General features: G+C 36.8%; 1 protein-coding gene across 1 annotated transcript; it reads left to right on the top strand.

The window, feature by feature from the left end:
• The first annotated feature begins 398 nt into the window (after window positions 1-398).
• On the top strand, window positions 399-1,258 carry LOC130934267 (uncharacterized). The gene is made up of 3 exons (XM_057863854.1): window positions 399-519; window positions 768-832; window positions 989-1,258. The coding sequence occupies exons 1-3, from the start codon at window positions 399-401 to the stop codon at window positions 1,256-1,258; spliced, it is 456 nt and encodes a 151-aa protein (XP_057719837.1).
• The last annotated feature ends 13,982 nt before the right edge of the window (window positions 1,259-15,240 follow it).

Here is a 15,240-nt window from a genome sequence, read left to right as displayed (position 1 = left end):
CAGAAAAGAATTATTAGCTGTTGTGTATGTTGTTGATAAGTTTAGGTCCTATTTACTTGGTTCTAAGGTTATTATTTATACTGATCATGTTGCTTTGAAGTACCTTCTAACCAAACAGGATTCTAAACCAAGATTAATCAGATGGGTGTTTCTCCTTTAGGAGTTTGATATTGAGATAAAAGACAGGAAAGGGTCAGAGAATCAAGTAGCTGACCATCTTTCCAGAATTGAGCCTGAAGCAGGAGTATAACCACCCACAGCTGTGACTGAGACATTTCTGGACGAGCAATTGTTCCTCATTCAGCAGGCACCATGGTTTGCAGACATTGCAAATTATAAGGCCATAAATTTTATCCCAAGGGAGTACAGTAGGCAACAAGTGAAGAAGCTATTGACTGATGCAAAGTACTACATTTGGGAGGAACGATACCTTTTTAAAAGGTGTTCAGATGGAATCATCCGGAGGTGTGTCCCAGATGAAGAAAAATAGCAGATTCTTTGGCACTGTCATGGTTCTGAGTATGGAGGCCACTTTGGTGGTGAAAGGACAGCTACAAAGGTCCTTTAGAGCGGATTTTACTTGATGACTCTCTTCAAGGACTCAAGAGCATTTGTAAAGCACTGTGACAGATGTGAAAAAGCCACGATTCTCCCTGCTAACCAAGAAATGCCACAGCAAGGGATTTTTGAGGTTGAGTTGTTTGATGTGTGGGGTATTAATTTCATGGGACCTTTCCCACCCTCACATTCAAACAACTATATTCTAGTGGCAGTTGACTATGTGTCCAAGTTGGTGGAAGCTGTGGCTTTGACCACTAATGATGCCAAAGTGGTAATGAGCTTTCTTCAGAGATATATCTTTAGCCGGTTTGGTGTCCCAAGGACATTCATTAGTGATGGAGGAAGCCATTTCTGCAACAGACAGCTGGACTCTCTTCTGTAGAGATATGGAGTCTGTCATAAAGTGGTAACCCCTTATCACCCTCAGACAAGTGGACATGTTGAAGTTTCCAACAGGGAACTTAAGAGGATTCTAGAGAAGACCGTTAGTGTTTCAAGAAAGGATTGGTCTAGGAAGCTTGATGATGCTCTCTGGGCATACCGGACAGTGTACAAGACTCCTATCGGCATGTCCCCTTATCAGTTGGTCTATGGCAAAGCCTGTCACCTGCCAGTTGAGCTTGAGTACAAAGCTTACTGGGCAATCTGGTATCTGAATCTTAATTCAGAAGCTGCAGGAATTAAACGAATGCTTTAGTTGAATGAGTTTGATGAATTTAGATATTCAGCCTATGAGAATGCCAAGCTCTATAAGGAGAGAACCAAGCTATTGCATGACAAGAAGATTGACATAAGAATCTTTGAGCCAGGACAAAAAGTGCTTCTGTATAATTCAAGGCTCAAATTCTTTCCCGGGAAGCTGAAATCCCGATGGTCAGGACCGTTTATGGTTACGAGAGCTTCACCATATGGTCATGTGGAAATACAGGAATAGAATTCTGACAGGAAATTTACAGTGAATGGCCAGAGGTTGAAGCACTATCTTAGAGGCGAGATTGATCGCCAGAGGTCCACTCATCTGCTGAACTAGCAGAACTGACCGTCAAGCTAGTGACGATAAAGAAGTGCTTGTCAGGAGGCAACCCGATAATTTCGTATCCTCTGTTACTTTTTGTAGTAGTAGTTTTTTTACTTATTTGATTTTTATTGAGTTCTTACTATTTTTTTGATGATGCAGCTATTTTAGAACAAGAACCGGATAATAAAAAAAAAGAAGAGGAGCACATGACGCGCAAGTGTCGCTGACGAGTACGCGTCATATGCATGTGCATGAAAAAAAATGAATAGAGTGTTGGGAGGAAGTGGCACAGAAATGATGCTTTTCGCACAAACAAGCCCACGCATACGTGTACCCCACGCGTGCATGTCATTCGTGATTTTGGCACTCCACGCGTACGCATGACGTTAAAAATCGACGTAAAAAAGTGTTTCGGCAAAGAGTTGTGCTGGCTTAGGGCTGTAAGTGTGCTAGAAGCACAAAACTTGTTCACACGTACGCGTCCCTGACTCGTGCGCGTCATTTGCAAAGATGGCCATCCACGCGTGCGCGTGCAATGACGCGCACGCATTGTATGAAAATAGTGGTGCCCAAGCCACGCAAACAGAGAGTTGTGCGTGCGCGCGGCTGGCTTCGCGCGAATCGCACAAAACCAAGGGCACGCGTCATTAAGAAAATTTCGCGACCCACACGTACGCGTGCTGCACGCGTACATGTCGCCTGCGCTGCACAGCTGCACTAGTTCGCTGCCCAGTTTTAATTTTTTTCCTCCTCTCCCAATCCTAATTCTCTTTTGTTCTTTTATCCTTTTCTTTTTCTTTCATCATAATATTTGTCTCTTTCTATTTTTAGTTCTTCTTTACTTGAGGACGAGCAAACTTTTAAGTTTGGTGTTGACGCTTCGCTTAAGTGTTTTTTGTTTATTCCTTTGGCACCAAAAGGGAGGTGAATCATCATTACTGAGGAGTACAACCTGAAGAATAAAGCAACCGCCAGGATAACTAAGGTGGTTGAGTTCCTTTCATTTTTTGTTCCTCCCCTCTTTTTCTATGTTGTGTTCCGGTTTTCTGCTATTTTTCTTTATTTGTTGCATGATCTTTTATTAGTTAGAATCCTAGGTCTAGTTTAGTTTTTCCTTAATTGCTTTAATTCTGAAAACATGTCTCATGTATTACACACTGAGCTTGAATCCAAAAAAAAAATTACATGAGTTATATATTGCATGAGAAAGTGGGTCTATATTGAAGAATAGTCTTATTTACTTAAATGTGGTGGTATTAATTGTAATTCTGAATGCATCACATGAACAGTTGGTGGACGAAATTGTGATCAACAATATTGGCTCTTTGGTATGTGCACAAAAACATTAACTTAGCACTTTCTTTCCACAATCTCGTTCAACTAACCAGCAAGTGTACTGGGTCGTCCAAGTAATAAACCTTACGGGAGTAAGGGTCGATCCCACAGAGATTGTTGGTATGAAGCAAGCTATGGTCATCTTGTAAATCCCAGTTAGGAGGATAAAATTATGGAATTTAGAAAATCAAATATGATTAATAAAAATAAACAGAAAATAAAATGGATAGAGATACTTATGTAAATCAATAGTGGAAATTTCAGATGGGCGTATGGAGATGTTGTGCTCCTCTTGAATCTCTACTTTCTTATTACATTCATCAAATCCTTCTTACTCCTTTCCATGGCAAGCTGTATGTAGGGCATCACCGTTGTCAATGGCTACATCCCATCCTCTCAGTGAAAACGTTCCTATGCTCTGTCACAGCACGGCTAATCATCTGTCGGTTCTCAATCAGGTTGGAATAGAATCCCTTGATTCTTTTGCGTTTGTCATCACGCCCAGCCTTCAGGAGTTTGAAGCTCGTCACAGTCATTCAATCCCAGAATCCTACTCAGAATACCACAGACAAGGTTTAGACTTTTCGGATCCTCATGAATGCCGCCATCTATCTAGCTTATACCACGAAGATTCTATTGGGGAATCTAAGAGATATGCGCCCGGCCTAAGGTAGAACGGAAGTGGTTGTCAGTCACGCGCGTTCATAGGTGAGAATGATGATGAATGTCACGGATCATCACATTCATCAAAGTTAAGTATAACGTATATCTTGGAATAAGAATAAAAGAGAATTGAATAGAAAGTAATAGTAATTGTATTGAAACTTGAGGTACAGCAGAGCTCCACACCCTTAATCTATGGTATGTAGAAACTCCACCATTGAAAATACATAAGTGAAAGGTTCAGGCATGGCCGAATGGCCAGCCCCCATGGTCTAAGAACTATGCGTTCAAAGATGCTAATACACTAGTAAAAAGTCCTATTTATAATAAACTAGCTACTAGGGTTTACATGAGTAAGTAATTGATGCATAAATCCACTTCCGGGGCCCACTTGGTGTATGTTTGGGCTGAGCTTGATCTATCCACGAGCTGAGGCTTTTCTTGGAGTTGAACTCCAAGTTATAACGTGTTTTGGGCGTTCAACTCCGGATCATGACGTGTTTCTGGCGTTTAACTCCAGACAGCAGCATGTACTTGGCGTTCAACGCCAAGTTACGTCGTCAATTTCCGATTAAAGTATGGACTATTATATATTTCTGGAAAGCTCTGGATGTCTACTTTCCAACAGCATCAGCAGTCCTTTTGTCAGCCTTTTTCAGAGTCTTGCTCAAGTCCCTCAATTTCAGCCAGATTTTACCTGAAATCACAGAAAAACACACAAACTCATAGTAAAGTCCAGAAATGTGAATTTAACATAAAAACTAATGAAAACATCCCTAAAAGTAGCTTGAACTTACTAAAAACTACCTAAAAATAATGCCAAAAAGCGTATAAATTATCCGCTCATCACAACACCAAACTTAAATTGTTGCTTGTCCCCAAGCAACTGAAAATCAATTAGGATAAAAAGAAGAGAATATAATGTAAATTTCAAAATATCAATGAATATTAATTATAATTAGATGAGCGGGACTTGTAGCTTTTTGCTTCTAAACAGTTTTGGCATCTCACATTTTCCTTTGAAGTTTAGAATGGTTGGCTTCTCTAGGAACTTAGAATTTCGGATAGTGTTATTGACTTTCCTAGTTAAGCATGTTGATTCTTGAACATAGCTACTTATGAGTCTTGGTCGTGGCCCTAAGCACTTTGTTTTCCAGTATTACCACCGGATACATAAATGCCACAGACACATGACTGGGTGAACCTTTTCAGATTGTGACTCAGCTTTGCTAGAGTCCCCAGTTAGAGGTGTCCAGAGCTCTTAAGCACACTCTTTTTGCTTTGGATCACGACTTTAACCACTCAGTCTCAAGCTTTTCACTTGGACCTTCATGCCACAAGCACATGGTTAGGGACAGCTTGATTTAGCCGCTTAGGCCTGGATTTTATTTCCTTGGGCCCTCCTATCCATTGATGCTCAAAGCCTTGGATCCTTTTTACCCTTGCCTTTTGGTTTTAAGGGCTATTGGCTTTTTCTGCTTGCTTTTTCTTTTTCTTTCTATTTTTTTTCGCCATTATTATTTTTTTTTGCAAGCTTTTTACTTTTCACTGCTTTTTCTTGCTTCAAGAATCAATTTTATGATTTTTCAGATCATCAATAACATTTCTCTTATTCATCATTCTTTCAAGAGCCAACAATTTTAACATTCATAAACAACAAGATCAAAAGTATGCACTGTTCAAGCATTCATTCAGAAAACAAAAAGTATTGTCACCACATCAATATAATTAAACTAAATTCAAGGATAAATTCGAAATTCATGTACTTCTTGTTCTTTTGTATTAAAAAAATTTTTCATTTAAGAGAGGTGAAGGATTTATGGAATTATTCATAGCCTTAAGACATAGTTACTAAATACTAATGATCATGAAGTAGAAACACAAAACATAAATAAACATGAAGCATAAAAATCGAAAAACAAAGAAATAAGAACAAGGAATGAGTCCACCTTAGTGAGGGTGGCGCCTTCTTGAAGAACCAATGGTGCTCTTTGAGCTCCTCTATGTTTCTTCCTTGCTTCTGTTTGCATGATTCCTAGTAATTTTGGTGTTCCTATCCTTATTCCTGCTCATATGATAGAGAAGAGAAAAAGAAAAAAGAAAGAGGAATCCTCTATGTCATAGTAAAGAGGATCCTTTGTTGTTAGTAGAAGAAGGAAGGGAAGAAGAGTGAAGAAGAATGGTTAAGGATAGAGGTAGTGATTTGAGATGAAGAGAGGTGAAGAGAAGTGTTAGTAAATAAATAAATAAATAGAAGAAGGAGACATAGAGAATTTCGAAAATAATTTTGAAAAAGTGGTTAGTGATTTTTTAAAGATAAGATATAATTAAAATTAAAATTTAAAACAATTAAAAAGAATTTTTGAAAAAGAGAGAGATATTTTCGAAAATTAGAGAGGGATAGGTAGTTAGTTGGTTTTGAAAAAGATAAGAAACAAACAAAAAGTCAAATAGTTAGTTGAAAAAGATATTAAAATCAAATTTGAAAAGATAAGAAGATAAGATGTTAGATAAGATATTTTGAAATCAAATTTTTGAAAAAGATATGATAAAAAGATAAGATAAAAAGATATGATAAAAAGATATGGTTAAAAAAGATTTTAATTTTTTTTTTTAAATTAAAATTAATTGCTTAACTAACAAGAAACTAAAAAGATAGGATTCTAGAATTTAAAGATTGAACCTTTCTTAACAAGAAAGTAACAAACTTCAAATTTTTTAATCAAAACATTAATTGTTGATTATATTTTCGAAAATATGATGTAAAAGATAAGAAAAAGATTTTGAAAAATTTTGAAAAATATTTTTTTGAAAATTTTCGAAAAACAAAGATAAAATTGAAAAGATATGATTTTTGAAAAAGATTTTGAAAAGATAAGATTTTTAAATTTGAAAATTTGACTTGACTTGTAAGAAACAACTAATTTTTAAAAATTTTTTGACTAAGTCAACTCAAATTTTCGAAAATTTGGAGAAAAATAAGGAAAAGATATTTTTTTTTATTTTTGAATTTTTAATTATGATAGAGAAAAACACAAAAATGACCCAAAACATGAAAATTTTGGATCAAACATATGATGCATGCAAGAACACTATGAATGTCAAGATGAACACTAAGAACACTTTGAAGATCATGATGAACATCAAGAACATAATTTTGAAAAATTTTTGATGCAAGGAAGACATGCAAGACACCAAACTTAGAAATCTTTAATGCATGGACTCTAACAAACGAAAAATGCATATGAAAAACAACAAACAACACAAAACAAGAAAAACATCAAGATCAAACAAGAAGACTTACCAAGAACAACTTGAAGATCATGAAGAACACTATGAATGCATGAAATTTTCGAAAAATGCAAGAAATTTTTTTTTAAGGCATGCAATTGACACCAAACTTTAAAAATTGACTCAAGATTCAAACAAGAACACAAAATATTTTTTTATTTTTATGATTTTCTAATTTTTTTGTATTTTTATTAATTTTTTTTCGAAAATATTCTTAAAAAAAACAAAAATAAAAGAAAAATTTTGAAAAATTTTTGAAAACTTTTTGAAAAGAAAATTACCTAATCTGAGCAACAAGATGAACCGTCAGTTGTCCATACTCGAACAATCCCCGGCAACGGCGCCAAAAACTTGGTGGACGAAATTGTGATCAACAATATTGGCTCTTTGGTATGTGCACAAAAACATTAACTTAGCACTTTCTTTCCACAATCTCGTTCAACTAACCAGCAAGTGTACTGGGTCGTCCAAGTAATAAACCTTACGCGAGTAAGGGTCGATCCCACAGAGATTGTTGGTATGAAGCAAGCTATGGTCATCTTGTAAATCCCAGTTAGGAGGATAAAATTATGGAATTTAGAAAATCAAATATGATTAATAAAAATAAACAGAAAATAAAATGGATAGAGATACTTATGTAAATCAATAGTGGAAATTTCAGATAGGCGTATGGAGATGTTGTGCTCCTCTTGAATCTCTACTTTCTTATTACATTCATCAAATCCTTCTTACTCCTTTCCATGGCAAGCTGTATGTAGGGCATCACCGTTGTCAATGGCTACATCCCATCCTCTCAGTGAAAACGTTCCTATGCTCTGTCACAGCACGGCTAATCATCTGTCGGTTCTCAATCAGGTTGGAATAGAATCCCTTGATTCTTTTGCGTTTGTCATCACGCCCAGCCTTCAGGAGTTTGAAGCTCGTCACAGTCATTCAATCCCAGAATCCTACTCAGAATACCACAGACAAGGTTTAGACTTTTCGGATCCTCATGAATGCCGCCATCTATCTAGCTTATACCACGAAGATTCTATTGGGGAATCTAAGAGATATGCGCCCGGCCTAAGGTAGAACGGAAGTGGTTGTCAGTCACGCGCGTTCATAGGTGAGAATGATGATGAATGTCACGGATCATCACATTCATCAAAGTTAAGTATAACGTATATCTTGGAATAAGAATAAAAGAGAATTGAATAGAAAGTAATAGTAATTGTATTGAAACTTGAGGTACAGCAGAGCTCCACACCCTTAATCTATGGTGTGTAGAAACTCCACCGTTGAAAATACATAAGTGAAAGGTTCAGGCATGGCCGAATGGCCAGCCCCCATGGTCTAAGAACTATGCGTTCAAAGATGCTAATACACTAGTAAAAAGTCCTATTTATAATAAACTAGCTACTAGGGTTTACATGAGTAAGTAATTGATGCATAAATCCACTTCCGGGGCCCACTTGGTGTATGTTTGGGCTGAGCTTGATCTATCCACGAGCTGAGGCTTTTCTTGGAGTTGAACTCCAAGTTATAACGTGTTTTGGGCGTTCAACTCCGGATCATGACGTGTTTCTGGCGTTTAACTCCAGACAGCAGCATGTACTTGGCGTTCAACGCCAAGTTACGTCGTCAATTTCCGATTAAAGTATGGACTATTATATATTTCTGGAAAGCTCTGGATGTCTACTTTCCAACGCCGTTAAGAGCGAGCTATTTGGAGTTTTGTAGCTCCAGAAAATCCATTTCGAGTGCAGGGAGGTCAGATTCCAACAGCATCAGCAGTCCTTTTGTCAGCCTTTTTCAGAGTCTTGCTCAAGTCCCTCAATTTCAGCCAGATTTTACCTGAAATCACAGAAAAACACACAAACTCATAGTAAAGTCCAAAAATGTGAATTTAACATAAAAACTAATGAAAACATCCCTAAAAGTAGCTTGAACTTACTAAAAACTACCTAAAAACAATGCCAAAAAGCGTATAAATTATCCGCTCATCAACAGTGCATATTTAAATTTGAATCAAAGAATGTGAATGTACAAGGAGCAGGAATTTAGAGAATTATTATGATTTCTTTGAAATTAATGAAAGTTTAATCCTTGAAGCAAAAGAAACAGCAAAAGAAAAATAAAAGCAAGGTCCAAGGCTCTGAGCATCAATGAGTAGGGAGGTCATACATGATTAAAAGCTCAAAGAGTTGTTTTCCTAGTCACATGCTTGTGATGTTCTTGTGTCAAGTAATCCTTGAGACAAAACATTTAGAGTCGAGATCAATTGCAGAGTACGCTAAAGGCTTTGAGCACCACTGTCTGGGGATAATAAAAAAAAAAGAGAAAAATTTTTTTTTTAAAAAATATTTAGAACTTAAAGAGAGTTCCCCATAGTTATCTATTTTTACGGATTAACTTTTCTTACTAACTATTTTAATCATGTAGGATTTAATTTATGGCAAACTATATGTGACTAGACCCTAATTCCTTAGACCTTTATAGTCTCCTCTAAAATTCATTACTGCCAATTCCTTGATCAATTAATTTCAATTTGAAGTTGCATGATCAAATTCCAGTTTATATGCCACAAAAATTCTAATTACCCAAAAATAAGAGGATTATATGTCACGTATTCTGTTAAATCCAAATAATTAAAATTTAGGAGAATATGTTTTCAAGCTGTTGTTCAAGTAAAGAGCTTTTCCAAGTTTTACAAGAACTCAAATAGAAAGAGGGTCATACTTCCGTTCCACCCAAATTCATAAGATAAAGAGCGAAAACAATTCTTAAATTATAAATCCATACACGAATTAAAATAGAAAAAGTAATAAAATCAATTCTTACAAATAGATAGAGCTCCTAACCTTAACAATGGAGATTTAGTTGCTCATGGAATGCAGAATGTAAATTTGTATAGAATTCCCTAATGGAATCCCCTCGTTTTATAACTAATCCTAATTAATTTAAAATCTAATTATCTAAAATTAAAAATAATATCTTTTCCTATTTAAAAATCAAATTTGAATTTAAATCAGAATTAACTAACTACTCTGCGTCTTGTAACGTGGGACCACTTGGCTTCACTGGATCCGTGCCTAACTTGGGTGCTAAAATGGGGCCCAGAAATCACCCCCCAGCGGTTTCTGCATTTTCTGCACGTGGCGCATGTCACGCGTACGCGTCGCTGGTCTTCTTCGCAAGTCACGCGAATGCGTCGGTCACGCGCACGCGTCGCTGTACAATTCTTCAAATCACACGTACGCGTCAATCATGCACACGCGTCGCCATGGGAAGCTCCGAATCACGCGTACGCATCAGTCACGCGTACGCGTCACTCTTTGCTGCCATCTCCTTTGATTCTTGTGCTGCAGAAACTCCACCAAATCCAGCTGAATGCTACCTAAAATAAACAAAATTGCAAATAGATAATTAATTCTTTATTAAACTCAACAATTTAGATGCAAATTCACTAGGAAGAGATAGGAAATATGCTAATTCATCCCAAAAAAAACTGTGATTATGTTCCTTTACGTCTTTTCGAGCACTCATGAGTCCTCCTTCAGTGCAAACATGGCTGTTCTACTCTGGTGTATCATTACAGACCAGCCTCTAAACCTACCAAGACACATCCGGAATGCCATGGGACCCGTACAAATTGTGGGTAACTTACCTTTTCCCACCTTGGTCTCAATTCTCGTCTCAGCAGCCGGAGTCTCCTACAGGACTGGGGACACCAGAGCCATGCTTCCACGGAGTGATCAGTACGTCCCTAACGGGAAATATATCAGACCTCCAGTAGCCACTACCAGCCAGCCTACAGAATCGAATGACGACATTCCTCCTTCCACACCACAAGCACCTTCAACAAATCAGCTGCTCCATCAGATACTTGAGAGGTTGGACCGACAAGAACAGAAAGCGAAGCTAAAGAGCGCCGTAACCAGCGCCGATTCACATACCTCAAGGTGCTACTCACAGGAAACCACATACATGACAAAGACCCAGACACCCTGGACTCCACTTCATTTACCAGCACAGGGAGCCATGACGGCCCCGATTGTGGAGATACTGCTACCAACCCCACTTTCTTCCTGACAGATGGCACCGAGGACGGTGCAAAACCTTAAGTGTGGGGAGGTCGGTCAGTACCTGACTTTCGGAGATAATTTCTCTTCCCTAACACCAATAAAGTAGGATATTTAGTTATTTTTCTTTTGATTAGAATAGGATAGATTGCATAGAAATAGGTTATTTGCATGCATGTTCTATTTGGTTGAAAAATAATAAGTTTCTTTGTAAGACCCGATTTTTGAAAAATTTCACTAATTTAAATAAAAACTTGTGTTAAATTTGTTTGAAGTTGTATTTGGAACATGATTTTTGAGCTAAGAACACACAACCCGTGAGATTTTGAGCCTAATTACATCTTTACACTATTTAACCATAAATATTTTATTCTAGTGTGTCTACTTCTCTATGATTGTAATCTTTATTTTGTTTCATCCTATATGTCCAACGTTTAATGTGTTATATGCATGCATATGATTGAGGCCATTACTTGTTTAGATCACTTATCCCAAATAAGCCTACCCTTTAAATCATCCTTGTCAGCCACTTTGAGCCTTTTAAATCCCATTTGTTCTATATTTTACCACATCACTAGCCTTAAGCAGAAAAAATAAATTAATTATCCCAAATAGAATCTTTGGTTAGCTTAAGATAGAGATTGTGTGTTAATTAAGTATGGGAAAACTGTGGGAGCATGGGTTAATAAGGGAATGTGTTATGTTCTTACTTTAATAAAATATTGGGAATTTGGGTGCCTACTCATGTAAAACAAAAAAATAAAAAATCCAAATGTATTGATATGTTATTTTAGCTTTTATGTCTTTATTGAAAAAAAATCCAAAAGTATTCAATAGATAAATAAATAAATAAGGGTGACAAAATTTACCCCAATTCTAAGTCAAGTTAAGCTCCAAGATCAATGCATATGTGATAAAAATTAAAAGAGAAGTTGATGCATGAGTATGTAATGCAAAAGTGAGAAATTTTGGGTAGCTAGGCATGATTCTAAAGTTATAGAGAGTGTATGTATACTAGGTGAGAGCTTAGGTTAGTCAAAGATACATATTTTAGCTCACTTAGCCATATATATATATATATATATATATATATATATATATATATATATATATATATATATATATGTATATATATATATGTATATATATATATATATATATATATATATATATATCCTCACCTTTACCTTGGCCCCATTACAACCTTGAAAAGACCTCATGATGTTTGCATTGGTACATTAAATATTGTTGATTGGTTAGGAGAAGAACAAAATTTAGAAAGCATGATTAGAGAAGGATAGAGTGATTACCCTATACACTAGAGTGACTAGAGTGTATATACATCATCAGTGAGGGTTCAATGCTTAATTCTATGTTCCCTGCTTTCATGAGCTGTCTTCTTACAAGTTTACTTGTTTTTACTGTATAGTTTGAATTAGTGGAGTTTGATTTATGTTTGTCTTAGAGAACTTATTTGTTCTTAACCAAGTAAACAAAATCATATAGTTACATTCATATATATAGGTTGCACTACATTACATGAGTCTTACATTTCCCTACTCACTCATTTTATCTCCTTAAAGCTAAGCATGAGGACATGCTAATGTTTAAGTGTGGGAAGGTTGATAAACCATTATTTTATGATTTATATTGTGTTTAATTGAGTGGTTTTATCAAGTCTTTACCCACTTATTTATATGATTAGCATGATATTACAATTCCTTCCCAAAGTTGCTCTATGGTTGAAAACTTGCATCCTAGAGATCTTTTTATTGTGTATTTTAATCCTCCTTTATACAATTCGATGCCGTGATCTGTGTGTTAAGTGTTTCAGGCTTCATAGGGCAGGAATGGCTTAGAAAATGTAGAGGAAGCTTGCAAAAATGGAAGGAACACAAGAAACCAAGGAGATGACCAGCGGACACTGACGCGGAATGGAGAAAATCGCATTGACGCGTTCGCTTGCCTGACACGAACGCATGGATTGGAATCTCCACGAATGACACGAATGCGTGGACGAAGCGAACGCATGGCAAGGAAAACGCTGAATGACGCGCACGCGTAAACAACGTGCACGCGTGACATGCGCGATCTGCAGAATTAACAGAAATCGCTGGAGGCATTTTTGGGCCGAATTTTGACCCAATTTTTGGCCCAAAAATACAGATTAGAGCCAGGGAACATGCAGAGACTCAACACAGATTCTCATTAGGATACTTTTTAGTTTTTAGATCTGATTTTACTCCTCCTCTAGGTTTTTCTTCACATTCATAGTTCTTAGAATTTTTATTTGCTGGTTGCTTTTGATTTGGATATTGAGAAGAGTTGTTACCTCCGCCAAGACTTCATCATTCTAGTTTGTTTCTCTTGTCCCTTACTCTTTCATATCCTTAATCCTTGTTCATAGTTACAATTGGGTTATTTTTAGAATTTTCTAATACAAGAACCATTTTTATTTTTAATTGATCTTTTTTATTATTGTCTATCATGTCTTCCTTTTACTCCCTTTTTAATTCTGTGAAGTTTACATTCATGATAATGGAGTAGTTCCCTAACTTGATTGGGAGTTGATTAAAAGGAGAACGTTGAGTTGGAATACTCAAGTGATAATCCTAATGGATAGTTAATGACTAACAATTCTAGTCTCTAACTCTAATCCTTCCTTAGGAGAGGATTAGGAACTGAGGATATAGTTGGTTAGTTAGCTACTTGACTTTCCTTTATTAATTAAGGGATGACAAAGTAGAACAACAATCCTTTAGAATTACACTTGGGAAAAATCCAACAAGGATAGAACATCCAATTAATCTTCTCCTGGTCAAGATTTTTATTTGAATTACATAAATTCTCTTATTTATTTTTCTATTTCTCAAACTCAAAAATTTCTTGGAAAACCTCTGACCAATAAGATGCACTCTTTTTGTCAACTCATTGGGAGACGACCTGTGATTCATACTCCCAGTATTTTTATTCTAATTTTGTGACAACCCTTCTAAATTGATAAGCGGATCTTTGCTGGTTAAGAACTATACTTGCAACGTTCTTCTTACATTAATTTTTTAATCGGCCAATTTCCACCACGTCAGTTTTTGGCACCATTGCCGGGGAGTTGCAATAGTGTGCTAAATTATTGGTTGGAATTTATTTATTTGCATTTTATTTTATTTTGTTTTATTACCATGAGTTGTATGTTTCTTTCGTTGAATGACGCGTTCACTGCCTGATCCGAGCTTAGCTGCTTTTGATCCTGAAATTGAGAGAACTCTTTCACGCATTAGTCGAGCTCGACGTCGGTTAGCCTCTGAGGGTGGTGAAGTGACTGTTATCAATTCCCCAGTCTCATCTGAGGGTGAATCTGAACCGCCATTTAAGGAAGAAACAAGCTCCTCTACTACTGATTCAGTTGATTCACGTGCAGGTAACATGGCAGCACCTACGAGGATTACTCTCCAGGAAGCTGGAGCCCTAGATTTTACACTGTAGCTGTTTCAAGTGCATCACCCAACGGTGGCTGCAGATTTTGAACTAAAAACTGCACTAATCAACTTGTTGCCCAAGTTTCATGGCTTACCTGCTCAAGAGCCTATCAAGCACCTTAGGAATTTTTAGACAGCCTGTTCTACTGTTAAGCGTCATGGTGCAGATGAAACTTCTATTCTGTTAACGGCCTTCCCGTTTTCTCTTGAGGGAAAGGCGAGGGAATGGTACTACACTCAACCTGAAGCGACTGTTACTAAATGGGATACGCTTAGAAGAGAATTTTTGGAAAAATACTTTCTAGCTGAAGTTACTAATAGATTGAGAAAAGAAATTTCTATGATTATTCAAAGTGAATCCGAGACTCTCTACGAATATTGGGAGCGCTTCAACAATTCCTAGACGCATGCCCCCATCACATGATTGAAAAGTTGGTGTTGATCAGCTACTTCACACAAGGCATGAAGCCTCAGGATAAGACCACATTAGAAGGTTCTAGTAATGGTTCTATGAAAAAGTACAAGACCATAGATGAAGCATGGCAATTGATCAGCGACTTAGCTGAATCTACTAGGAATCACAGGCATAGGCACAACCACTCAAAAGCTGTTGCAGAGATGTCCTCTAGCAGAGAGACTACTGCTTTGACCCATAGTATATGTGAAATGACCAACCTACTGAAACAGATGTAGTTGAATCAACAACAAGCACAACAAGCTCAGCCTCCCCCGCCACAACAAAGCCAACAGTTGGTTCCACAAAGAGTATGCAGGATCTGTGCTGATTATAATCATTATACTGATGAATGTCCGTAGCTCCAATAGGAAGACAACA

The sequence above is a fragment of the Arachis stenosperma genome, chromosome 6, assembly GCF_014773155.1.
Source record: "Arachis stenosperma cultivar V10309 chromosome 6, arast.V10309.gnm1.PFL2, whole genome shotgun sequence".
Classification (NCBI taxonomy): domain Eukaryota; kingdom Viridiplantae; phylum Streptophyta; class Magnoliopsida; order Fabales; family Fabaceae; genus Arachis; species Arachis stenosperma.
The sequence above is the reverse complement of the archived record's forward strand: the minus strand, read 5'-3'. Positions and strand labels throughout refer to the sequence as shown.

Bases quoted from the DNA above. Each gene is read 5' to 3' on its own strand.
- LOC130934267 (XM_057863854.1), top strand. From the start codon at position 399: ATGCAAAGTACTACATTTGGGAGGAACGATACCTTTTTAAAAGGTGTT. The intron at 520-767 runs GTATGGAGGCCA...ACTATATTCTAG, and splicing joins TGGCACTGTCATGGTTCTGA to TGGCAGTTGACTATGTGTCC. The intron at 833-988 runs GTAATGAGCTTT...TATCACCCTCAG, and splicing joins CCACTAATGATGCCAAAGTG to ACAAGTGGACATGTTGAAGT.